At 57.2% G+C, this 26,832-nt stretch overlaps 1 protein-coding gene across 14 annotated transcripts in view; it reads right to left on the reverse strand.

The window, feature by feature from the left end:
* The window catches only part of RBFOX3 (RNA binding fox-1 homolog 3), a 422,918-nt gene that overhangs the window by 296,957 nt on the left and 99,129 nt on the right, over nt 1–26,832 (reverse strand). For 3 of the 14 annotated variants that reach the window (XM_034640550.1, XM_034640560.1, XM_034640561.1), the window contains exon 1: nt 6,816–6,991. In XM_034640550.1, the coding sequence (XP_034496441.1) occupies nt 6,816–6,835 (20 nt within the window). In that variant the 5' untranslated portion in view covers nt 6,836–6,991. Of the gene's footprint in view, nt 1–5,880; nt 6,597–6,815; nt 6,997–13,417; nt 13,564–26,832 lie in introns of those variants that run through there. The other 11 variants (XM_034640557.1, XM_034640558.1, XM_034640552.1 and 8 more) reach the window with 10 other exon arrangements.

Consider the following 26,832-nt stretch of genomic DNA (forward strand, 5'->3'; position numbering starts at 1 on the left):
CTGTCGGGGCAGCCTAGGGACAGACAACAGATTCCCCCGCAGACATCTGCCTCGGAGGAGCGTGCTGGCTGCAGGCTTGGGGTGGGGGAGGCCACTGCAAGCTGCCGCCCAGGGGAGGGAGAGAGAGAAGGAGGGAGGGGGGGGTGGGAGGCGGCTCTTTTTATAGCAAGCAAACAAACAAACTGTTTTGCTTTAAGAAGCCAAAAAGGAAAAAGAAAGCAAGAGAGTGTGTCTCTGCTGGCTACTGGAAGAGCAGCAGGAGCCATCGGGGTTGGCCACGGGGAGAAGGCTAGGAGCCAGGCACGCAGAGGCCAGGGCCTGCCTTCCGGGGCCCCTCGGACAGCTGGGCACTAGGTCGGCCCTTGCCCGCCGGCCCCAGCGATGCGCTAGACCCCAGGCCACGCCATGTGTGACTCACCTGACTCCTCCCAGAACCCCAGGGGTGCTTCCCCAGTTTCCCAGGGGAAGGGCTTGAGCCTCAGCCAGCTCGTGAGGCCACCAGCCAGCGAGTGAGAGCAGGGTGTGCCCCCCCACGCTGCCGTCTGTCTGGCATTCTTGAGCAAGCCTCAAGTGGACCCCCATCGCCCCCCGCCTCTCCCTCGTCCCCTTCCCCATCACCTGTGTTACCTCCATCCTTTCTCTGGTCTTCTGAGCCATGAACTGATTCAAGGCACTGTGACCTTCCACCATGGCCTCCCCAGGCTGTCCCTCACCAACGTGACGCCGGGCAGACATTGTGTGTCCCTTCCCCGCTCCCATTGTTCACATAGAATGCAGAGCTGCGAAGCGGAGAGAAAGCTCCATCCCGTCCTACACAGCATGAACTATTTATAACCCTGAAAACATCTTTATTATTATTTTTCTTCCCCCCCGAAACAATCTCACTCGATCCTCAGTACACAGTGCCGAGAGCTGCAGGGCCGCGGGCCGGGGCGCTTCCTCCGGCCCTGCCCAGCGAGCAGATGGCGGCGTGGGCGTTAGGTACCAGCCTCCTGGCAATCTGAACATCTGTTCCCGTTAGAAAATGCTAATTGCCATCAATCAGGACAGCACCTACTCACATTTACATGCAAAAGCACACACGCGCAAAAAAAAAAAAAAAAAAAATCTAAATTTCTCCAAGCACAACACTCCCTGCATCTTAACTAGGCGGATCTGTGCTTACCGCAGGAGGAGCAGCTGGGGGCCAGCCCTCATCTGGAAGGCTCCAACCCGGACCGCCCCAGGCTCTCCAGAACCTGCCCCCGGAACCACGACAGGGGAAGAGGTGGGGGAATCCCTGAGGCGGAGGCCGGGCTCCAGCCCCCCACGGTGGGCACAGGGTCAGGCTCTGCACAGCGAGGGTCAGGTCACCCGAACAGAATGCCTGCAGAGACCCGACACTGCTTTCGGCCTTCCTACATTCAGAGGGGGCGGCGACCTCCCTCTGAGCGAAGGTTCTGCTTGTCTCCATTTCTCTCAGAAACAACCCTGGCCAAACCCTTCAGCCCAGAGGTCTGCTCCATTTCCAAGTCTGAAGGGTGGTCCAGAAGTTTCTGTGCCCTGAGTGCTTGTGTGGAAATGCTCTGCAGCTCGGGTGTGGCCCAGCCCCCGGTGCAGGGAAGGGACTCCAGCAGTACGTCAGGGCTCAGGAGGGACCGCAGCCTGGTGGCCGTTCTCCGTCCCCTAGCTCCAGGTCCCCGGGCTTCACCAGAGCCTCGGACCACCATTCGGCCGACCCATCACGCACTTCCCCAGACCTCGGTGATCTGGAACAGTCCCGGGAGACCAGGGGGAATGCAGAGGATGGTGTGTAGTGACTCAGGATACTGACAACAGGCCACAGTGACCCTCCGCCAGCAATCTGAGGGCCCTCGGTGCTTCCAGAAGGTGGGCCTGAAATATCAGCCTATTTTATAATGAGAAACAAGGATTTTCCTGAAAGTTCTTCCACACACCCACACACATACCCCAAAGAAAGCAAGCACATTTGCCCATTCTTCTCCTGGGCGCTGGCGCTGTTTGCCAGCCGTTGCTGCTATGGGGCCCAGGCATTGACTGGTCTGAGCGGTCAGCTTGTCTGAAGGAGACCACTGTCTCACGGCCGATGAGTGAGGCCCAGGCTCCCCTCACCTGGGGATTGACGCCTCCAGGTGAGAAGGGTCCGAGCTAGAAGGCAGTGTCACAACCTATGTGGGCCATGTCCTGATTGGGTAGAAACAGGGTCTGTGAGTCCTGGCCCACGGCTGCCTTCCCTCCACGTGACACGTGTCTACAGGATGCATGGCAGGTCTATCATGGGATGTGGTTAAGAGAGGCCGCGGGTCACCTTTCTCCCCATCTACTCTAGTTCCCCAAAGCAAGGTATCTTTGTCAGGTGTTGAGCAGACGGGAAGGATCAGGGCACAGGGAGGGAGGAGAGAGAGGAGGAGGGAGGGTGGAGAAACTCACATGGTCTTGCCTCCAAATCCTGGTCCAAATTATTCTCTTACGGAGGCTCCTGTGCTCGCTGCCTGGTAAAGACAGGTGCGATGCTGGGGACACAGCCATGGGATGCCCGTGAAGCGGGTCCCAGCTGGATGCCATGGCCGGCACTACTGTTCCTGCTCCCTGCCCTGCCTGTCCGGAAAAAGAGAGGCTTCAAAACCCACAGCGCCTGTTCCTGACCATTCCCCAACGGTGAGGGTAGGCGGCCATGCCTGTGGCCTGCATCACTCTCGCCCCAGGTGCCATGGCCAGGAATCATTGGGACCCAGTAGGACTGCATGTGGACCCGTTCTGTGCCAGGCTCCGCCAGCTGGCACACCTATACCCGTGTTCTACTTTAACTGAGCTCATTATTGTCTTTGCTCAGAATTCATTGTTTCTCTCCACTAAGGTCTTGTGAGTGCTCCTGGGTGGAGACCTTGAACAAGGTCTCCTGGAGCTGTCCTCCCTCGCCTGGCCCCTCCCATGGTGCTGTCTGAGACTCTGATTTCTCCTGCTGCCCAGGCTCAGACTTCTCCCCTCGGAAGAGCCACGGGCTTGGGGACCTAGAGAGCTCCTTCTCCGACACAAGGGACCAGGCATCATGTGGCCTTCCTCCCGAGCTCTGAAGCTTCCCCCATAGGACCCCTGACGGTCTGCTTCCCTTCCCACTGGAGACACAGAGAATCCCCTTGAATGGGTATTGGTGGGAGCCTGGAGACCCAAGGACCATATCCACACCCCAAACCTAAGGGCCAGATCCTGCCCTCGGGGGCAGCTGTAGCCCTGGGATTCCTGACCCTGACACAGCACTCTGGACATTGGCCAGGTCATTCTCTGCTGGTGGGGGTGCTAGAGGAAGGGGCTCCAGACATGGCCAATGTCCCCTGGAGGGCACAGTCGCCCTCAGCCGAGACCCAGGGCTCTGACCGGAAAGCCTCATGGATGACAACCACATCCCAGGTGGTCAGTGCTCCCTCATGGAATGACAAGTGTCAGGGATGCAGTGGAGCATGACCCATCCTGCCTGGGAGGTTGGGGAGGGCCTAGGAAGCCCTCAAGGAGGCATGGCAGTTGCACTTTGGCCTGGAAGGACTAGCTGGGTATACACCAGCTGTGGGAGGGGTGGGGAGGGGGAACAGGAGCCACCAGAGTGACAACAATGTGGGCAGGACAGCCAGGAGAGAGGAAGGGGGCAGGACAGGTTCGAGGGAGCCAGACCTTAGAAGTCAAAGTCAGATGTCACAGGTCACACATCAGTCCTATCACTTCAGAAAGCTCCTCTGCATATTTCCACATCCCGCCTGGCTTACCTCCTTCCTCTTTTTGTAGCTTTCCTGCCTAACAGCTTTGCTGAGTCCTGGGAGCTGCCACAGGCCTCAGTTAAGCAAGGAAACACAACCATGGTCATTTGTCCTTACCATCCCAATAAGATCAAAAGAGGATAAAGTTTTCAAAACAAACTTTGCAATAATAATAACAAGCAAGGAAAATAAACAATGACTTCCAGAGAGAAGGAGAGGATGGATGGGTGGATGGGTGGTTGATGGATGGATGGATGGGTGGATGATGGGTGGATGGATGGATGGATGGGTGGGTGGATGGGTGGGTGATGGGTGGGTGGATGGGTGGGTGATGGGTGGATGGATGGGTGGATGATGGGTGGGTGGGTGGATGGACAGATACATACACACATACATAGATGGATGAAAGATACATGGATGGATGGATGGATGGATGGATGGACAGATAAATGGATTGCTAAGTACCCTGTAAACACTGTTCAATGAGGAATGCTGCACCCATCCTCTTGGACAGGGTCTGCTATGGAGGAAGGGTGTGCGGACACAGGTCTGCTATCACGGCCCCACCTAACGATTGCTCCATCACTCCACAGGGCCATATGTGATCCATGATTCAACTGTTGTCAGAGTTAAGGGAGAGCATTTCAAGAGAGACAAAGAAAGCACTGTCTAGAACGTTATATCAAAGATATCCTATGGGAATAGGATATGGAAACCTATGCACAGAGCTATGGGAGGAACAAAGCAGCAGCGGAAGCCAGTGCCCTTAAGAAACCTAAGAGAAAAGGGGACCAGTGGAGGGGGGACCCAAGAGAACCTCCATGGGTAGAGAACGTAGAATGCAGCCTTCTCACCGCCCTGTGAAGACTGGGAGGGGCAGCAACAGAGGGCAGAAAACAGAGAGGGTGGAATCTGGGCCATAGCAACTAGGCATCCATCCCAGAGAGTTGTCCCCCCCAAACCTGGGACAATCAACATGCCTGCTGGGACCCCGCGAGAGAAACCACAGTGGCCATGTGGTTTTGGGGGAGAGGAGTGTCAGCCTTAAAAAAAATCATTTTATTTTTAAATCATTTAAGACTCACAAGAAACTGCAAGAAAAGTACAGAAAAATCCCTTCTGTTACGGGCTGAATGGTGTGTCCTCAGAATTTGTATGTTAAAGCCCTAACCCCCTCCAGTATCTCAGAATGTGACCACATTTGGAGCTGGGGTCTTTAAAGAAGTCATTACATTAAAATGATGTCATGGGCCGGTTCCTAACCCACCCATGGCTGGTGTTCTCATGGAAGAGGAGATGCGGACACTGACACGCCCAGAGAGACGACCCTGTGAGGACACAGGGAGAAGGTGGCCGTCGGCAAGCCCAGGACAGGGGCCTCGGAAGGGACCACCCCACCACCACCTTGAACTTGGACGTCCAGCCTCTAGAGCCGTGAGACATTACACCTGTTTACCGCCCAGTCTGTGGTCCTAGTTACGGCAGCCTGAGCATACATTTGACATTACTACGGCACGTTCTCAAAGCCGTACCCCGCCCTGGGCATGCCAGTCCACAACACAGCTTGTCCAAGCTTCCCCGGTTTTGAGCTGGGACCTGTGCACCCTCTCTTGTCAGGGCTGCCCAAAGGACCTGTGGTGAAGGGCTCGTTTCATTCCCAACTTACTGGAAATATAGGCTGTACGTGAGGAATATATATGCTATACACAAGGGATTACTGGGAACATGGAGTAAAAAGGACAGACAACATACAAAGCCCGATGATTCCTTAACAGATCCACCAGCTATAAAATCACCCTTACAAAAGACTCAGTGCTCACTCCAGCTTCTGCACTCATCCTCCGGGGACCCGTGGCAGCAGCTCACGTCAGGCTCTGCCCACACCCCTAACTTTGAGCAGCTCTGATGTGGACCGTTGGAGACGCGGGATCTGAGCCAGTGCTGTCCCCAGAGAGCCACTGTGGGTTCCAACTCTGGATGGCCCAACGCTAATCCTTCACCTGCGGCTCAGTTTCCTCGTGGAACTCCACTCACAGGGCTGTCGTGAGGATTCCCAGGGCAATGCGAACCTTGGACAGATGGCCTGCACCCACGCGTCACCACAGGACGTCCGCCTGACCCCTCTCCTCACCTTCGATACCGCGTTAGCGACCCAGGCCCATGGATGCCTCCCGCGTGAAGGTGTTCTAGGAGTGTGTTATCTGGTCTTGGTTGAATTGGGTTCTTGGGTTTATCTCCTGATGGCTTCCTGGTCCTTCCAGAATGCTGGCATCCTAATGAACCCCCACTGGTGGCGGCGGGAGGCCACACCCCGCAAGCTTCCTGTAGCTCCTGCCGCTACTCGGCAACACTCCGCTCGGTGACGCAAGGTCACTCAAAAACACCATCTGTCCAAGCTCCACCTCCTCTCCTACCCCAAAGAGGCAGAGAAAAATGATTCTGGCCTGCCCCCGTGCTTTCCCTCTGACACACGCGCACACACGGAACTAAAGCCAGGCTTGTCCCGACCTCTGCCTCCAAATTAATTTTTCTTCCTCACACATTTGCTGACCCTCCTTTTCTGTTCTTTGCCCCACAGAACACAGATGTCTTTGAAAGCACCAGGCCTGGGAATACCTAATGTGCCCTTGTAAATCGGATAAAAAAAAAGAATTTTCTCCCAATCCATAAAAATCCTTGCTTGCCCGTTTGCCCTTTAAGTGAAGTTCACGGCCAGCCCACACGCCGATGCAGAGGAATGAAGGGAGGGTCCCACGGAACCACAGGGGTGCCACCGGGCAGTGGGGTCAGCAAGAACAGTGTCACCCTCTGGGTGAGGCTGACCCACAAACCCTCATGGCCCCGGGATAGTCACCCAGTTTGAATGCAGAATCCGTGAATGGATGCCGATCCACGCAGATGGACACGCCTGTCGTGGACACTCCTGTGTCTCCAGCTGGGACATCTTTAAGTCACACATTCCACTCAGCGACTCTGTATGACAGGGACCCTTCAGGTCCTGCACGCACACATGTGTCAACCAACATCCCGAAGCATGAAGATCCTCCCTCCCTCCCCTCCGTGCACCTGTGGATGGCGACAGCCATTTTCTAGCTCCTCCCCGAAGACGCGGCCGTTCTCCTGACACTCAGCCTGGCACAGGAAGGCAGATCAGAAACAAAGTTTTCCCAGAAGGCCACCTCGCCCACATTTGACTTTTGCATCCGTCAACATCGGTGCAGCGTGTCCCAGGCTGTTTCCTGCCTAAGCTCCTCCTTGTCCCCGATGCCATTTGTTCCTCTTTCTAGTGTCCTCGTGCCCACCCCACCCCCCGCCCCCGCAGCTCTGGATTCTCACTTCTGCCATCATCGGCTTGACTTTACTCCTCCTGGACCCAGCTAAGCTCCTTCGTCTTCAGAGCCGGCTCGTTCCAAAACTGCAGCCCAAGGGCATGCCCGTCCCATGGCCTTCCCGGGCCTCCCTCCCTCCCCTCCTCCACCCCCACTCCGACTTCTCCTTCCAACCCCTTCCTTCCTCCAGGGACACCCTCACACGCAGAACAAAAGTGTGTGCTCCCCACCTGCCCCACAAACTGCTCATTTTCAGGTCTGGATTTGGAGTCTGGCTTTTTAAGTCTTAGTTTGCTCTCAAGACCCATCTCAATAGCGTGATGGCGGGAGGGGGTGGAGAAGAGCAAATCCAGGACATGAGAGGGGACCTCAGCCGAGGACCACACGGCGCCACTGCCTCCGCAAACAGAGGTCCTGGGACCCTAGGGAAGGGTTTGATCAGAAGTCCCATCTTCCAGCTCAGAGTCGCTCTGGCCTTCGCTTCCCGATGCACCTACAGGCACATTCTCGCGGTCCTCTTAAAAATGACAAGTGTCCTAGCATCCATGTGAATCCATGGGTGCAGGGCCCATGGGGGGACACATAGGGGTCAGTGCCTGGGCTCCCCTTCCTCCCAGCAGTCTTGGAAGACACAGTGGCTAGAATGATGTCCCCTAAAGGCATCTGTCGAAGACCTGACCCCCACAACCTGTGAATGTGATCTTATTTGGACTTGAGGTCTTTGCGGATGTCGTCAAGGATTAAGTGAGGCCCGAACGGAGTACGGTGGCCCTAATCCAATGGCAGGTGTCCTGATACGATGAGGGAAATTTGGAACACCCACAAGGCAAGGCACAGGGACAGAGACACAAAGCGGAGAGGCCATGTGGTGACAGAGGCTGGGTTTACCAGCCAAGGACCCGGGATCTGGGAGAGCCAGCGCGGCCTGCTGACACCTTCTGACGTCCAGCCTCTAGAGCTGGGAGAACCGGTTCCGCTGTGCCCCTGTGTGGACGCAGCCCCAGGACACTCACACAGAGCATCTGAATACCGAGTGCCACCCGGGGACCAGGCCCGCGCCCACGAGATGGCGGCCGACTCCCGCGCGCTCGTCTCAGACAATTTCCATCTGGGGAGCAGCCAGCAGAGCTCGCCTTCCAGCTCCAGCACTGAAGCCGCATCTGGAAACTCTTCTCACCTTTAATTGTTCTAAATGCTTCAACACCCGAGCTACTAATAGGCCCTAATTGGACAGTTCTGCGGAGAGGGCTGCCCTGACTGCGCCCTCTGCGACCCGCCCAGCCCCCAGGGCTGCTCGCTCGCACAGCCCCAAAGTCTCCAGGAAAAAAATGCCGCCTGTTGTGTATTTTACGAATGTCTCACCAGGGCCAGGGCCGACAGGAGTTTAATTCTTCAACCAACACATATGAGGCAAAGAACAGGATAGCGGGGGAGACAGAAGCAGATGGGATCGCGCATCCCCACTGCCTCCAAGGTTGTGACACCTGTGTGGGACAGACAGAAGGGCTCCTGGAGGCAAAGCCACGCTGGTCAATTCGGTGGGTGCTAAGGATTTGCCAGGGAGGTTCCAGGCCTTCCTTGCACCCCCGGAGGAAGGGCAGGGGATGGAGGGAGCAGGCAGTAGGGGAGGGCTCCGGGTCCTCCTCCTCTCCCTGCCTCAAGGGCACATCCCCAGAACCTGTTCCAGCAGCAAGTTCTCAGGAGCAAGGATTAAAGCCGATCTCAACACCCTCCCCGAATCCTCCTTTTCAAAAAACATTTAGCAAGAAAAGAGGAACCACGAATGTTCTTAGAAGGATCCACGTTTCCAAAGACTGGCTCAAGCTACAGTCTTCAAACGAGACTCTCAGGTACAGGAGAAATGAGATGGCCCTGTGAGAAGGCAGAGGCACCAGCAGGCCGCTGCTCCACCAGCAGCAGCCCAGACTCCCTCATGAGTGGCAGGGGACGTATGAACCTGCAAGTGTCAGGAAAGCATCCCATGAGCTTCTGGTGTAACTAGATAAAGCCGAGCTCCCCTCTCCCCACCACGGGGAGACGTTTACCTCAATGCTCTAGAAAGCACCGTGCGCATTAATATTGCTGATGCGGGCAGCCTTTGCTTCGGCTTGGCCCCCCGAGGATGCCATGTGATGGATTCCAGTTTAACAGCTTTTAAAAACAAGCAGACAAGAGACGGGGAGTGATGGATGGCGCAGGAAACGCGCTCTTTCGGGGATGATTTATGGGAAGTCTCATGTGGCAGCAGAGGGGTCCGTGCCTGGGGGGGGGCTGGGGTAGACAGATGGGTTCTCGTGTTGAAGGGGGCAACACCCAACGTGTGCCGGCTTCACAGTTATGACATGCTCACCCTCTGCCCGAACACCAGAGCACGGCAGCCCTGCTTTCGGGCACATGCATGTCCCCGTACACGGCCATGTTTAAAAGGGACTTGAGGCCTGAAGCCAGTCTCCTTGAGCAGGAAGTGTGAACTCTGGCCAGACCTTCTCCCCTGCAGGCTTCAGGAGCACCCTTGGAGGGGCTGGAGGTCAGGGCAGAAGACCTTGTTTATCGCTCAGCTCCAGAACACAGGTGGCCCCCCACCCCAGAAACATCTGGAGAAGGGTGGTACCGTCTGCTTCATCGGAGTGGCCCTGACACACAGCGCGGTGGTGCCCTGGCTTGGGAGGATTCATACGGCTGGGTGAGAATGGCGAGGGGGAGGAGGGTAAGGGCAGGGCCGGGATGGAAGGGCCAAGACACGCACCCTGAGTTTTTCCAGGTTGCTGGCAAGCGGGTTCCCTCCCCAGCGCCCCGAAACACTGATCTCCCCCAGGCCTCCACGACCGCCGTAAGGGACAAATCTCATTTTGTAGCAGATTAATTTCCATCCAAGTTTTTAATAGGGACTCAGAATTTACAGTAAAATCCAAATTGAATCCATATTTAAAGGATAAGGCTTAAAATGGGATCTAATTTATGGGACCCTTTCCAAGGCAGGGGAGGTAAGCCCCCCCAGGCCCCCAGCAAGGATGATTCTGCGGCGGTGGGTAGCTACACCGAATGGTCCCGCATGCCCACGGGGATGGAACAGCCCCACTCGCCGGAGCAGAAGCTCCAACAGCTTCTTGCCTGCCCTGATCCTGCCCGCCACTGACCCCGACGCGCTCTGAGGACGCACCTCCCAGGCGACTTGCTACCCCCACGGAAGGTGTACAGGGGCTCCTCACAGCCCCTCTCTCTCCCCGGCTTCCCCCAGACCCCCATCCCCAGCCAGCTCTCCTCTTGCCCTCCGCCTACCAGCAGAGGCCAAGGCATGCTCCTTGGTTGGGGGGGAAGAAATCCCGGGGAAGGGAGCCTCCGCGGGGGGAGGGATGGCAGCCTGCTCCTCTCCCTGACTTTCTCTCCAGACATCAGAGCCCGAAGCACAGGGGCGCCCGGCGGTGGGTTTGGCTCCCTCTGGAGCCCCTGTATGGGTCCCCTCGAGAACAGCAGGGACCCCGGGTGGGCCATGCCGCCTGGTGGGAGGGTGTCTACAGGGCTTAGGGGCTGGCACACCCCCAACCACTGCTCAGTGTGCCTGGCCTCCCCCATCCCAGACCCACCACCTGCCTGAAGTGGATGAAAATACAGCCCAGCTTCACCTGCAGGCTTCAAACTGCTCAGCGTGACTGGGACACCACAGTCTTCCCCTGGTACCTTCTCTCCCCCTGACCCACCCCCCACCCCAGGAGGACGGAGACGCAAATGCTCACTGCCCATTTCACCATTTCAGAGCCTGCCTTCAGATCAACGAGAGGCTGGAAAGAACGGAGCAGCTCCAGGTCGACAGCAGCTTGCGCGAGCCCCCCTGAACCATGAATCCCTCAGAACTGCCATCAGGGACCGGCCGGTCTGGTGCTTTTGGCTTCGACAACCCCAAGAATTGACCTTTTTCCCTGAGGCTAGACCCTGCGATCTCCTTCAGGGAAAAGCATCTTCTTCCAAGGGGTCACCTGCCCATAGGACATCGGCACTCTGCTGCCCTTCCTCCAGGGGCAGCACTGTATGCACGTGCTTGGAACCAGGATCCTGAGATTTAGGGGATGGCACGTGACCCCAGGGGGGCTTGGCCGGCACTGAGGTCAGCCCCAAGCCATGTGCCCACTATGGGTGGTTTCACAGTAAGCACTGTGGGGACCCCCAGAGCTGAAGGGGTGAGAAGGTCCCATGGGATTGAGACCTTCCGAACCAGTGCACGGCCTGGCCCCTCTATCCCAGGACAGCCTGGAGGAGTGTGAGCTTCCTCTGCAGGCTCTCTAAGGGGTCCCCAAAGGTTTAGTGATGGGGTGACAGAGTCATTTCAGTGTAGAAGGGTGGTGGTTTAAAATTCTCATCTCAAACAGGTCCTCAGACCCACCACTCTCACCTTGACTCCACGACACAGCCACACCTCCTCCAGGCGTCCTGCTTCTGCTCTGACTTCCCTCCCTGTCCGTTCCCCACACAGAAGGCAAGGTCATTTGCATGAACTCCAGTCTGGTGATTCCATCCCTGGCTCAGCCACCTTCTGTGGCTCCTACCATCTTTAAGACAAAATCCCAAATCTTTATTTCTGGCCTAAAAGCTTCTGACTTAGGCCCTATACCTTCTATCCTGCTCCCCTGCTCCTCCCTGGCAGACCAGCCTTTTTTGCTACTTCTCCAACATGCCTCGGGGCCTTTGCATTCGCCAGGCCCCCTGCCTGAACCACTCTCCCCGGGCCTTGTGGGATGGTTCCCACCCTCATTCCCATTGGCCCGGGGCTGTCCTGGGGGGACAGCAGACTCCGCCACCCTCAATCACCTCCAACCACCTTCGTTCAGAGCCTCAGCATTCCACGTTACTCTACAGGTGTGCTCGTCCCATGAGAATGTAAACGGCAAGGACTTGGCTTTGTGCTCCCCGCGCCTCGGGCCGGCACCACCAGGTCCACACATCGGGGTGCTCGAGGACGGCCGAGTGACAGCATGCAGACCAGGCAGTGTGCATCAACGGAAAGAAGAGGGCCCCCCAGCGCCCTGAGGCAGAGAGGAGAGCGCAACTCCACCATGGAGAGGGGATGGGCAGCACACTCCCAGAGATACCCTGATACCCGGTAGAGAATCTGATTCCGTGTGCTCAGAAGCAGGCACCTTTCAAGGAGTACTAGCGAGACCAGCCTGTGTGCTCGGCTCCGTGCCCCCGATTCTCGTTGGCATCGTGTGCTCCGCCCAGGAGAGGGTCCGCACACAGGCGGACGGCAGGGCGCGGGGTTCGCGTCGTTCCCGCCCTGCATCGGCTGAGCCCGACCCTCCAGTTTGGGGCAGTGTCTCCGCAGGTAGCGGGGAGGCACTGAGATTCCTGGTGATGTGATCCAGACCCAGTCTGGGTTTTGTCCCTGGCCTCTGGAATTCCCGAGGGATGGGAGCGTCACCTGTTCTCCCCACACCTGACGTCCCACTAACTGGGTGGCTCAGGGTCCTCAGACAGACAGGCACCGACTAGAGACCCGAGCTTTCCCTTCCCCCTCAGGGGACAGAGGGGCAGAAGACAGGGTCCAGTCTTGTGGCCGGTGACATACTAGGACTCCAGTAAAACCCTGGATACCCAAAGCTCAGGGAGCTTTGCGACGGGTGAACACGTGGATGTGCTGGGAGCGTGACCTGTGCTAACCCTACAGGGGGAGGGCAGACCTCAGCCTGTGTGTCCTTCGTTAAGAAAACGTAGCCGTCGGTATGGCTCTTAAGTTCTGAGAGTTATTCTCGCAAATTATCAAAACGGAAGGTCACGGGACTTGTAGCTGGTACATCAGAAGCACGAGTGGCCCCCGAGACTTGTGGCTGGCGTCTGAAGAGGGACAGCCGGCTGGGGGACGGGCCCCAAGCCTGCAGGGCTCTACCGCTAACCCGCCAACCCTGGGTCACTCCTGCCACAGCTGAAGTGGAGCGATCGTGTGGTGCCCTCTGCAGCCCGGTGGAGGCATGAGAGCCGCTCGCAGGCGGCGCCGCATGGAGACCAGCGCAGGCGGAGGGCAGATCCAGCCTCAGCCTCTGTGGGATCTCATGCTAACCCCAGACAGTGGACGCCACAGCCCATCCACCTTCCTTCCCGGGATAATACCTCGACAGCCAGGTGGATGGATTTCGGGTCACAGACGGCAGGCACGCCCTACAAATTCAAGCCAGCACATTCGAGGATCTGCCAATGCTCCCCAGCCCACCCCAGAGCCCCCCAAAACACGGCGATCCGCACACCACAGCAAGCAGAACGTCCCCACCAGACCATTCCCTCGTGCCGGCAGAATGTTCTTCGGCCACGAACGCAGGCTCCCAGGACTGTTCTGGCCGGTGGCAGCCTTACCTGGTAGTGGTGGGTGAGGTCTGCTTCGCTGAAGCAGAGAGGCCTCCCACAGCGTTCTTTCTGGAACTTTCTCCGGTTGAAGTTTGCTGGGAAAATAGTGAGAATCAGCAGGAAAAGCTTCAGGTTCTCAGAGACAGATTCTCAACCTGAAAGAAAAGAAAAGAAAAAAACGTAAATGCCTTGAGGCGAACATTTTCTTCTTGCTATAAAGCACACACGGTGTGAGCACCCTAGAGAAGAGGGGCTGTGGCCGCGAGGGATCACACCTCAGGGGACGGAGAGGAACCTGCCTGGAAACAAGGCATTAGGACCCTATCGCCAAATGGCAAGTGGCCGCTCCCTGCTGCGTGGTCAGCCCTCCCACCATGGTGCCCCCCCAACTCTTCTTTGACCCCCTCCCCCGTGCTGGCCCCATCTGGTCTGGTCGCACCCCCCTTCACTTCCTGCCTCACCCAGTGCAGAGTCCAGGACCCCCCCACTGCTACCATTCCCAAAACTCTCTGGTCCCTCTCTTTTTTTTAAAAAGATTCTTGGGTGATGTCACTCTCCTGACATAGCCCTCCAACGCTGTCCTTTGTCACTGGGAGAAAACACCCAGACTTGCTACAGTGCCCTGCAAGACAGGTGACACCAGGTTTGAGGACCCCGACACTTACATGATTTGGGGGGCTGTCTACGATGATGAGGGCAAAAATAAGCTGCAGGGTCTTGCTTGGGCTGTGGGTTCACAGCTTCCTGGTATACCTTCTTCTGCCCACAGGACCCTAGGCAGGACCCCCACCTCCTGCAGGCCCCGGGCCTCCAGGCTGTCCCCCACACACAGAAGCGTGCCACACCTGCACCACACCTTTGTACCTTTGTTGCTCGGGACCCTCTTCCCTACATAACTGCATGGCTTCCCCCTCGCTCCCTGAGACTCTGATATGTGGCACTTTTCCAATAGCCGACCCCAAGCAGAACACCCTATCCAACATGGCGGCCGCCCCCTTGGCATTCCCTCCTCCTCTGCCCCGTGAATCCCCCAGGACTGATCACATCTGCTACCATATGATGCATTCCCCCTGGATCACAAGCACCCTGAGGGCAAGCACTTGGGTCTCTTTTACTCAGTACTGACCCCCGGTGCCTACACTGTGCCTGGCACACAGTCGGATCTCACTCCGTGTTTGACAGGCGAAGAAGTGAAGGAATGAAGGAATGAATGACCCCCTTTTCTTCTCCCCTTCGCACACAACAGGCTTCTGCAGAAGAGTGCCCTTTACGTGATCCCGGCGTCGTGGGATCGAGCCCCGCATCAGGCTCCTCCGCTGGGAGCCTGCGTCTTCCTCTCCCACTCCCCCTGCTGTGTTCCCTCTCTCGCTGGCTGTCTCTATCTCTGTCGAATAAATCAATAAAATCTTGAAAAAAAAAAAAAGAAGAAGAGTGCCCTTTAGCACAGCCTGCAGTCAGAATTCCCGGGAAACTCAAAGGGCTGGTTCACTGCTGTCTGGAGGTGGCGGGCCGGGGGACCGGGGGGACACCCGGGCCTTGGAAGTCCTTTCTTTGCATCATTCCCTCCAGCCCCGTATGGTGCCAACAGGCAGATAAGACACAAAAACCCTTCAGGACATCCTCTCGCCTCAGCCCACAGACACCAGCTCCGGGGCAGGGTCCTGAGTCAGGTTGGCCGGGGAGTGGTCCCCCCCAGCCCGCCGCCATGGAAAGACGCCCTCTGGTGCGTCCCCAGAAATCCCACAATGGAGCCTCAAAAAAGGAAACAAAAGACTACCAGTTTGTTTCTTTTCCTAAAATCCAGTTACTTAAAGGAGAACCACCCACATCCCAAATGGCAGGGCCAACCCCAGAGAGCACTGCCATCCACAGAGAAACGCCCGGGCCCCACGCACCTTTCCAGTGACCATCCACGCCATCCACGCATAGCACCAGGAGCTGGGCATCGAGGAGAATGGAAAACAGCCCTGAGCTCCGGGAGGCCACTTGTCAACGGAAAAGCAAGTGTGTGATCTGTTCTCCCAGGCCGGTGCTAAATTAGGCAGTGGGAGAGGTGGCTGGAGTAGGGCCCTGGTGCAGGAAGGGGAGCCCAGGTAGAGACAGCCCCAGGTGGTGACCAAGCAGGTGGGCAGAGAAGGCAGGCTTCTCAGAACCGGAGCCTGACCCTCAGCAGCCCGCACGAAAGGCAAGGGCCGGATCTCATTCCGCACCAGACCCATGGAACAGGAGCAAGATGGACAGGCGGACAGCGCCCCTGGGACCTAAACCCAAGAAGGACAGGTGACAAGGGACAGGGAGCAAAGACAGACAGGGGAGAGGGGCCGTACAGGAATCCAGAGTGTCCCCAGACTCTTCTGTCCCCAGCACAGTGATGATTACACACAATTTCTGAAATCCGGGCCACCTTCTCCAGCGTGATGCCTTCACATCCCCCCACCGGCCCCCCTGCCACTCGCATGCTGAGCTCTGCGCCCGGTGCCCCAACTCTGCACACCTCCCTCAGGAACCGCGTAGGCCCGGGAAGGAGAGGGTATTTCACTTTGCTGGCCGGTGCGCAGCTGGCAGCTCTCAGGGGAGCGTGGGCCATGGTCACTGGGACCAGACTGGGGTGAGCAGCCCTGCCCTGACCAGGCCTCAGGCGACCAGGGCAAGAGCCAGCCTCATCACTGACCGGTTGTCCTTTGTTTCCTTAAATGAAAGATGATTTCACAGCTTGTCCCTGATTGAAACTGCACAGTCTCCCCTTCTCTGCAGGAGGAAACACCACCTGACGCCCACAGTGCAGACACGGGGGCCACTGCCCTGGGACTGCAGGACACAGGACTCACCAGCTGCCAGCAGGAGGGGCCATTCCCACCTCCTTCTTCACAGAACAAAGGTAAGAGGCAAAAGGCCAAGCGAGCAAGTAGCCATGAAATCTCTCAAGGCCCCAAGGCTGGTTCCGGGAAAAGGGAAAAGAAAAGGGGTGCCTGGGGGGCTCAGTCGGTGAAGTGTCTGCCTGCGGCTCAGGTCATGATCTCAGCGTCCTGGGATCGAGTCCCACATCGGGGTCCTTCCTCTGAGGGGAGCCTGCTTCTCCCTCTGCCTGCCACTCCCCTGCTTGTGCACGCACTCACGCTCTCTCTCTCTCTGACAAATAAATAAATAAAATCTTTACAAAAAGGAAAAAAAAAAAAAAGAAAAGAAAAGGAGAGCGGAAGGCCCGTGGGGCTCACAGCACAAGGCAGCCAGGCCTGTCCAGCTGAGGCCCAGGGTCAAGGCCACAGTCTGCTGTCCCAAATCCAGCAGGGGAGGGCGCTGCATCTCCCCCTCCTGGGAACCATGTTCACTGTGCCCCACCACGCGCCAAGCACAGTGGTGGGTGCCCGCGGTCCCAGCCTCTGCCAGCACATAGCCTGGGGCAGTGGCAGGCAGGGAGCCTCCAACCACAGACCGTGTCCATGTCCTTGTGCCTCCTGCTGCTGGGGGTGGGGGGCACGCTGCAGAACCCCAGAGCCAGTGGGACACAAGGGTTCCCTACCCCTCGACCTGCTTCTTCAGGATCCAACCACCTCACTTTAGATGGGGGAGCCCTCAAAATAATTTGGGGGTGGACAGAAGCTTCAGTTTTCCAGGAAAGCTGGGCATAAGTGGTGGGGGTCCCAGAAGGACATGACCCCAGAGAAGGGCCTGGCACTGGAAAGTACCAGGCATGGTCCTACCAAGGGCAAGGGCAGGGAGCAGGCTGGGAGGGTCAGTCTCAGGAAAGGTCTCTCCAGCACATTCCCACTGCTCCCCCTGTATCAGCCGCCAATTAAAAGTCTCTGGGGCCCATGGTGGCTACAGGGCCAGCCCAGCTCCCAGCTGTGCTCCCAAAGGGGCAGACAGCTGGGGCTGCCTTCGGTGCCCTGGCCCCCAAAAGCCTCCTGTTGGGATTCTTGCCATTAGGGAGAAAAGATGGAAAAATAAACATTGGGACTTCTAAAAAGTGTCTTTTGCAAAAAATAAGCCAACACAACACAAACAGGCACCAGCCCCAGCAGAAGTTCCTGCCAGAACAGACCTGCGTGGGTGGGAAGGTCCTCTGGCCACCCTCAAACTCCAGCCCTGAGAGGGACTGGGCAGCCAGCCCTTCCATTCCTCTCTCAGGACCCCTGTCCTCTGCCCACCATAGGGCTGGGAGGTGGAGGGAAGGGGGGAGGGGGCCGCGGGAGGGGGGAACCTGGCCAAGTCATCGTCGTCATCACCATCATCATCAAAATACAACGGAGCTAGTCCTGCGAGGGCAGCCCCAGGTTGGTCTTTCTCAGCACCGAGCTCGGCAGGTGCTCAGCCAGCATCCGTTAAATGAACAAGGAAAGGAAGAAGCCACGTCCAGGTGAGCAGTGCGCAGGTGAGGAACGTTTCCTCGCCGACCTGAAAACCAGCAAGTGGACGTCACCGTCATTCATTGGGGTCTTTGGGTGGCAGGGTCTCCGGTGCCGAGAGGTGGGGTGAGGTGGGGTGAGGTGGAGCCCCGTCACATTCTGCACGTGAACAGCAGAGCCCCCAGAGACCCACACTCACAGCTTCCCAGGCAGAGAGGGGCCCCAGCAGCAAAACATCCTGGTTTTCCACGTCTCCAAAGAGAAAGGCAGCCCCGGACCTGGGGACACAGGGCAGGCGGGGGACAGCAATAGTCCTTCCCAGCCGGGGTCACCTGAGGAAGTGGCTTTACGTATCGGATTCGAGCTGAGGCAACACAGAAAAGCAGAGACCCCCAGCCGTCACCCCTCATGCTACGCCCCCCTCCCTCAGCCTGCGGCGGGCACATGGGCCCCATCTGGGCAGGTGTGGCCCTGCAAGCTCAGGACTTGAACTCGGAGCCATTCCTCATCTGCCTACATTCCCGTTCGATGTCCCAGAGGGACTCAGGAAGTGGCATCTGCAAATCCCAGGGGGCTCAGCTCACCCACTTCAGAATGGGGCCTTTCTCCCCGAACTACACCTTTGCTGGTTCCTTTCATTGCGGGGAGGAACCTCTCCCCCAGCCAGCTCTGCCCGGCAGGACGTGAAGGAAATCCAGAGGAACAGAAAGCAGGTTGGGGGCTCCCAGAGGCGGCGGCGGGGCAGGGAACGGGGTATCCGCGGTCAGGAGGTGAGTTTGAGTCCCGACAGCACCGCCACCGTGCTGAACGACGCTGTGTTGTGGATGTGAAAGCGGCCAAGGGAGCAGATCGCAAAACCTGTCGTCCCAGGAAAATGCGTGTGAACGTGTAAGGGGACGGATGCCACCCCAGCTCACCGTGGCGGCCTCTTCCCAGTATGTACATACGAGTCCTTATGTCGCACACCTTAACTCAGGCAAAGCTGCCCGTCACTTGTACTGTGGTAAAGCAGCAAATTCAAAGTAATAGCAAGGATTTTTTAAAAAAAACACCGACATGTCCAAACCAAGCACAGCTGCTTTTCCTACGGAGCACCCTGTCCGGTGGGTCACGGAGCCCTCGCCCGCCGCGGACCCCGCACTCTACGGGCTGGCAGGCATCGCTTCCTGTCCTCATTTCCCTCTGAAGCACTCCCCTCCCCTTGCGCTCGTGCCCCCTCTCCCGGCTTCTGTCCCCGGACCCCCCACCTCCAGCCCAGTGGGGTGATGGTGCTCGCCTGCCTCATTCCTCCCCTCCCTGACGCTTCTCAGACTGCTGCCCCCCAACACGAGCCAAAAACCAAACCCCAAGCCTGACATAAGCGCGCGAAAAAAGCACAACGGGCCACCTCTTCAGCCAGGAGAACACGGGCGCTTCATTCCGGTAGTGAAGACGACAGGGAATACAGAACATTCTGAATAAATGAGTCTCCTCCTTCCATTTTTAAATCAGAAACCAGCTTCGTTCCTGACTCCACTCATGTCTTATGAATCCTGTCTCTGGCAAAAAAAAAATAATAATAATAATAATTTGGGTTTTATTATATTCTGGCATCCAGTGGGAGTCGGTGACGACTTTACTGTAGCTGAGCCGCGGCTGCTGCTTCCTTTTTTAACACCAGTGAGTTTTAATAACACAGTGTACCTTCAGGTATTGTTGGAATGTTACATTATCCAACGCGTCCAACGGGAATGAGAAGGCCCTTGTGCAATTTATGTGTCCTCTCTGCTGTGTTTAAAGCTTGGGAAATGGAGGGGTGTAATTTGGGAAGCAATTTTCCCCAAGGTTGGGGAAAGCAGTTTCTGGCAGACAGGCTGGGGGCTGTGTGACCCTAGTGACAGCCAGGCTTAGAGTGGGGGCCCCTGGGACTCCAGGCCCCAAAGCAGAAGTGTTCCCCAAATGTGAGAGAACTCCAGCCAGCTGTGGCTGGGTTACACACAATCTCTTGGTGAGAAGGGGCTGCCCAGGGCACGATCCAAAGCGTTCCCAGGCTCTCCTGCACACCTTCCACGCATCCCTCACCCAATTGGCCTGGCTTCCTGAGTCTAGGAATCAATGAGCCAGACTGAGATCCCCGCCCCAGGCACTCAGGGAACTTCAGGCCAGCTGGTTCCCACAAGCTGGCCCTTCCCGAAAGCACCATCCCAGCACTGAGAGTCCATCCGGTCCCTCCTACGCTAGAGACTGGGGACACAGATGAGAACACCACACGGGCCTGTCCCCAAGGGGCTGGCAGTGCACAGGGAGGGACGACAAGCAAACCAGAAATCCCAGCAGAGGAGGGATAGGGGCTCGCGCGAGGCGTCAAGCACCACAGAGCGGACCTCAGTTGTGTGCAGTGCATCGAGAACAGTGCCTGGCACGGAACAGGGGCTCAGCAGACACGTGGGAGTGCCTGAAGGCACAGACAAGGTGCCAGTGTGTGGGACCCTCGGCAGAGAGAGGCCCCTCGCTCATCCCGAGAGGTGGGCTCGCTTCCCAGAGGAGCCCTAATGGCTCGGCAGCAGAGCGGGCGAAACGACAGGTATGGAGCGCACGAGACGGGCAGAGAAGAGACGCATCTTCCAGGTCTGGGACTGGACGCACGGGAAGGTGAGGCCGGCTGCGTGAGCCAGGCATCAGATCGTGGAACACCTTCAACACCATGCCGAGGACTTCCAACAGCCACCGGAAGAATTTCAAGCAGGAAACCATGCGGATTTGTCTCAGGAAGCTGGCCCTGGTGTCTGTGAGGCCGGGGCGGGAGTGGGTAAACACCGAGGCAGGAATCTCAGTCTGGAGGCAGCCGCTGGCTGTCACATGAGACACTGAGACTCCCGAGAGGTGGATGGAGACCAGTCAGGACGGCGGGCAGGACTTGGGGGGACTCCCGCTGGGTGGATGACGGGCTTTGTGAGAGGGTTACGTGCACTCCCCATGGTATCCTTGACACCCCGGTACATGTTAACAGCTCCCTAATAAGGTTTCCTGAGGCTTGTGGGGCTGGGTTCAGACTTGGACATGTTGCGTTGGAAGAGCCCCTGCGACATCTGGGGGTGGGGGGATTTGGCAGGTGGTTGGCTGCCAGGATCTAGAGCTTACGATACACTCTTGTCTGCTTTGGGGATTGTGGCGCCTGCCTCCAGGACTGCCGCCACGATCCTCACCTCCTGCCCCCTGGTGCGGTCCCCTCCCACCTCATGCCAGGGCCGGGCTGTGCCACCCCGGGATCGCAGCAGCAGTGATGGCGTCTCAGTTCTGAGACCAGGTCACAAACGATGTCGCCTGCTCTCATACTGGCAGAAGCTGACCGCCAGGTCATGGAAACTCTCAAGCGGCCATATGGAGAGATCCACGTAGGAGGAACTGGCCCCCCGACAGCCGGCATGCTGACTGCAACCCCATGAAGGTCCCTGAGCTAAACACCTCAGCTGCTTAGACTCCCAGACTCCTGAGCCCAGGAAAGTCTGGGCTAAGAAATGACAGTTGTTTGAAGCCGCTAAGGTTTGGTGTGACCATTAGACCAACAGATACCTAATACGGGGATAACAACAAGGAGAGATGTAAACGGTGGCTTTAGCCGAGGACATGGAGAGGAAGACCCAGTGAGAAGATGGCGTGGGTGCGAGGGACGGGTGATGACAGGCACACCCAGGATACCCTGCAACGCGGTGGGGTAGGAGAGAAGCCTGTGCAGAGGAAGGGAGCCCGCAGAGAAAGAGGAAGGCTGCAAGACACCACAAAAACACCAGTCTCTATTATGTCCAGCAGGAGGGTGTCATATGTTTCAGATTTCTAAGGGACCAGATTTCTATGGGACCCAGGGATCCCCTGTCCCCCAAGGGGGACCTTCTCGCTTGCTGCTTCCTTGTGAGACCCTGTCCCATCTCATCTCTTGGGTCCCTGTTCTTTTCCTTTGTGGCGCTTGTCACAAATTGTAATTACATTTTAATTTGTTTCTTTACTCATCCATGGTCTTTGAGGGCTGGGGAATATCTGTTTTGTTCACCACTGTCAACCCAGTGCCCAACATAGATGAGGTTCTCAACCATTTGTTGGATGGATGAATAAATGAATGGAAAGAGCAAAACCCTGAGTCTCACTAGCGGGCCGGGCTACCTGGTGGACAAACTGCCCCCCTCCACGTCCCCCTCCATGCCCCGCGTCTCTCTGGGAGCAGGCCCCTATGGGTATGAAGGAAAGCACAGCCAGGACAGGTGAGAGGTGAGGAAAGAGAGAAGACCCCGAGGGTGACCCAGACAGGCTCTTCCCACCCCTCTCAAGTCCCCTAGGGAGGCTGTGTCACGCTCTGTGCTAGGTGGGGGGACCGAGGGTGCATCCCACGTGGCCCTCATTAGTTCAGAGTCCGGTGGGGAAATAGGCAGCCAGATGGACTAAAGGGTGAGGCCACCCTTTGTGCACAAGTCCCCCACCTTGTGCCCCTACCTGAGATGCCCAGGGCTCACACATGAGGGGGCCACTCCCCCACACAGGCAGTGACAGGCCCCCTTCTGCTCCTCACCTGCGACATACTCAGGCCTGGGCAGGAGCATGGGTGTGCACTGCCACAATTTAAACAGATAATTACAGTACACTCTGTTGTCTGCTGCAGACGGCTACCCAGAGTGCTGCGGGCACAGGAAGGGTAGGAGTGGGCTAGGGTGTGACCAGCTTTCAGAAGGAAGGACCAGTAGAGTGCTCAGCCCCAGTGCCTGGCCAGGTGAGGGCAGGTGGCAGGAGAGAAGGTGGCCCAGGCCTGAAGGCCCTGCAAGGCCAACTGAAGAGTCAGCCCCATCCTGCCTGCAGGGGAGAGCAGGTGGCCAGTGGACACTCACAAAGACAGTCCTAGGGCAGGGTCTGGAACCTGCGAGGGATCACAAAGCTGGAGGTCAGTGATCACCAGAGGGACAGGAGAGCACAGGGAGGGAGCCTAGAGCTGGCGCTCAGCCCTGGCACTCTGCCCACAGAGCTTGGGGCAGCACGGTCCCCACAGGTAATCCCCATGCTCACTTCCCTGGGCCTTAGCACAGCCCCCAGCCCATTACAGGGGCTAAGCCCCTCCTCTGCACACCCCACCCCCTTCCTTCCACCCTCTGTGGTATCCATGCAGGCCAGGGACCCCAGCTCATAGACACCCTCCTGGGCAGGGCTGGGGAGAGGAGTCACCCCAGAGTCAAGGTGGGGGTTGAGGATAGGTACTTACTAANGGTGGCGGGCACAGGGCAGGGGAGGGGCTGGGCTCCCTGAGCAGCCTGGGCTGGGCAGATAGTACAGCGGCCACAATCAGGAGCTCATTCCCACTTATCTCCCAGCCACCAGGTGTCTCCGCACGGGGAACACGGTGCTTGGTAATAGGATTTTGATGCTGAACAGACTGGCTTTACGTCACAAATGTAGGGAACCGCGACCTTAATAGGATTCTAACTTTTAGGCAGTGGACAGAAATGGGGAGGGCGGGATAGAGACTCCAGGATGTCATCCTGGAGAACATGGGACCTGGGGGCCCTTGGGGCTGGCGATGGGAGGGGTGCTGGGGCTTCGGAGTTGGCCTTGTCGCCTCTGGGTCCTGATGGCCAGGGGGCCCGGTGGGGATTCACTCCTGGGCTCTGTGCTGCAGGAAGAGGCCTCTTTCGGACCCGGGGTCTCAGAACTGGCCCCCAGACCTCCATTGGGCTACACACTCAGGTCTAGGGGCTTGCCCACACCCCGACTGTGTTTCCAGGCAATTGTTTAACTATTTAAGAGAGACTGTGCAAGGAGGAGGAGCAGAGGCAGAGGGAAAGAGAGCCCTAAGCAGACTCCACACCCCGCAGCAAGCCCAACACGGGGCTCGATTTCACGACCCGCGTCGAAACCAAGAGTCAGATGCTTCATCAACTGAGCCACCCAGGTGCCCCCCTTCCCGCCCCCAGGCAGGTGTTTTAAAGGTTCCCTTCAAGGGCCACCCCTCCCTCCCTGGGCATGGGGCACACGGCTCCAGCCCAAGCACAGAATAACTTCCATCGGCAACATGTTTAAAAATACAGTCCGCCAGCTGCTCTAACAGCATCTGCACTGAACGGTCATTTTGAGAGAATTCCCCCGAGGGCCCCTAGGAGAATTCTAGCCAGCAGAAGGCTGCCCTGGTGCTGGTGTGGGCACCAGTGCTCGGCTGTCCCCACCTGCCCTGAGCACAGCAGGCAAACAAGAAGAGAATGCAACAGAAACAGCACCCAGAAGGGTTTCTTGACAGGACATGGCATTAAACCCCTGCCCAGAATAAGGTGTCGCATGTCCCTTTTCTTGGCAACCCGGGGCCCAGGGATGCCCACCTCCAAGCTTCCCACGTGTGGTCTTGGGGGTTCGACGGCACTGTCACATGAACACTCCATGTCGATCTGCCCCACACGGGGCTGGGCACTCTTGAGGACAGTGCCTGCCACCTAGCACAGGACATCTTCCTGGGTGACCCGAGTGCGTCCTGCACGGAAGCAGGGGAGTGAGCTGATGACCTTGCCAGCCCTTTCTCTCTTGCCAGGTCTTGCCAGGACCCCTCTCCTGGCTGGCTGTCCCTTGGCTGCCCCCTCCCCACCAGTCTGTGAGCTCAACAGAGCTGGTTCTCATGGGCCTGCATTGGTCAAGGGCACCACGAGAGTCCTGGAAAGGCTGGAGCGTCAGGCTCTGTCCACCGGCCTGCACCACAGCATCCGGCTCGGGGACTTTAGCACCCCCTGCCAGAACAAGGAACCTTCCGGAGATGTGGGAATGTTCCATATCCCAATTTAGGTGATGGTTATTCAGTGCATACAGTTGTCAAAACTCCTTCAACTATACTATGACGTATACATTTCACAATATGTGAATGACTCCCAATTTTTCAACTAAAAAAAAAAAATCACCTCGTGGACTGACGATACACCGTGAGTCAAAGCCACTCTCTCAGTCCCTAAGGCTCTGACGGGCTGCAGAGCCCTTCAGTTGGCCACAATCAGCGACAGAAGCCCGATCAATACGTCTGGGAAGATGCAATAATCAGGGTAATGATACTGCATGTGTCCCACGCACAGGCTGAGACACCTGCCCCAGGCGGCTTCTACCAGCGGAGGCAGGAAGGCCACAGCCATCAGCCTGCCACCCAAAGCCTAAGTCTGGACCTTCGCTTGTCAGCTCTCTTGCAATAAGAAGAGAAAGGGAGGAAACGTGACGATACAGGAAAGTGTCCTCATCCAGGACCCCCATGCTGGCCGCCCTGCACTCATGCAGCAGGGACTAGAATCTATGTCTGGCCTCTTCCGGTTAGGATCAGACGGGAAGGATCATGCCGCACACGGGGTTAGTGGTCTTGAACAGGACAGGTGGGGCATGCCCACAGCTGTTCCCCAACCCCTCTGGGGCACCACGGCTATCACATCAGCCACCAAGCAAACACCCAGAATCTGCCCGAGTCCACCCCGGGTCAAGAGAGGCTGCTTCAGAACTAGCGGCCTGCCCTTCCCTCCGGCAGCAGCCAGGTCTCGGACGGGCCCCCTGGGAGCAGCAGATGGGGAAGCCAGTGTACAAGAGGGCTCAGAAGACCCACGGGGGGGAGCAGCCATAGAGGCTGAAGAACAGACAAGAGCAGAGGGAGAGAAGCGGGATGGGGAAGCAGGGAGCAAGGGCCATCACCACTGGCTTTCTCTCTCCTAATTTGCTTCCTCAGCAAGAGGCCCTTCTGCCCACCTCCTGCCCTATCTTCTGAGAGTGAAACACAGACCAAGGGCTGGCAGAGAGGAGGCATTTCTATACAAGCCAAGGCCGACTCGTACCCTGCTGTGGCCTCCAGTCTTCCCTCCCTGAATGACCCTGGCCATGACATCTGCCTTCCTGGGACCTGATTTTCCTTCTGAGGTCATTTGGCACTCTCACTACCCAGCAGATGGATTTTGGCTTATGTAGAGCCCCAGGATGAAAGGAAGACCTCCCCAGGAGAAGCATGGTATGGTGAAAATAGGCGTACACATCAGCCATGGTAGCCATTCATCTACCCATCCACCTGTCCATCTGCCATCCGTCCATTTGTCTGTTCCTCCATCTGTCCACTGATCCACCAATCCACCCACTCATCCATCCTCCCATCCATCCACCATCCACCACTCATCCACCCATAACCCATTCAACCATTCAGCCAGCCACCCACCCACCTACCCACTCATCCATCAATCCATCCACAAAGTAAACCCAGTGAGGGGAGGAGAAGGCCCAGAGCAGGAGCAGAGGCTAAAGGACAGCACTACAAAGACTGAAAGGTGGGGTGTCTTTGAGTCTGGGCTTGGAAGTCAGATAAACCAGGATGGAAATCCTAGATGCCCTGTCACTATCCCTGAGCAAGTTACTTAACCTTTCCCAACCTCAGTTTCCCACTTATGAAGTGGATAACAACAATTTTCTTATTGGGTTACTATTAAAAACACATTAAGATCATATACACAGACGCTTAGTTGAATGGTCCATGGTAAGCACTAAATATACAAGGACTGCCATCATCTCCGTCATCATCATCAGATTCAGACGGGCCTCCTCACCAATCATGTTTCCACTCATCCTCTTATGCCTCTGCCATTGCCACGGTTGGGGTCCAGGTCCCAGGATGGGGTGAAAGGCACATGGAGCAGGTCTGCCCCATTCAACCCAGCCTGGAGCACAGCCACTGAGTCCATCTGCTGGCCCCCAACAGACCCATGGGCTTGTGAAAAATAAAAAGAAATGACTGGTGTCGTAAGCTACTGATTTTGAGGTGGTTTGTTATGAGGCAATAGCTGACTGATACACCTTTCCCCCCTTCAGTCTCCCTATCCCCCTTCTCCTATCTCTGTACCAAGAGGCATCATGTGACTTCTAGCTATGCTTCCCCTACAAGTCAGAGAAGGGGAGACTTCTGCAGGCAGACCACGGGAAGCCTCAATTCCCTGCCCACAGCCCCTGCTTCCTCACTGGAAACAGGAAGTGACATCACAGCTCACAGAGTGGGAGAAGGATGACTGTCATTCCCAGAGAGGGAAGTGCAGCAAGGCTGTCTGTGGCCCAACAGTGCAGACTCCAGGG

Source organism: Ailuropoda melanoleuca, chromosome 13, assembly GCF_002007445.2.
Source record: "Ailuropoda melanoleuca isolate Jingjing chromosome 13, ASM200744v2, whole genome shotgun sequence".
Lineage (NCBI taxonomy): Eukaryota > Metazoa > Chordata > Mammalia > Carnivora > Ursidae > Ailuropoda > Ailuropoda melanoleuca.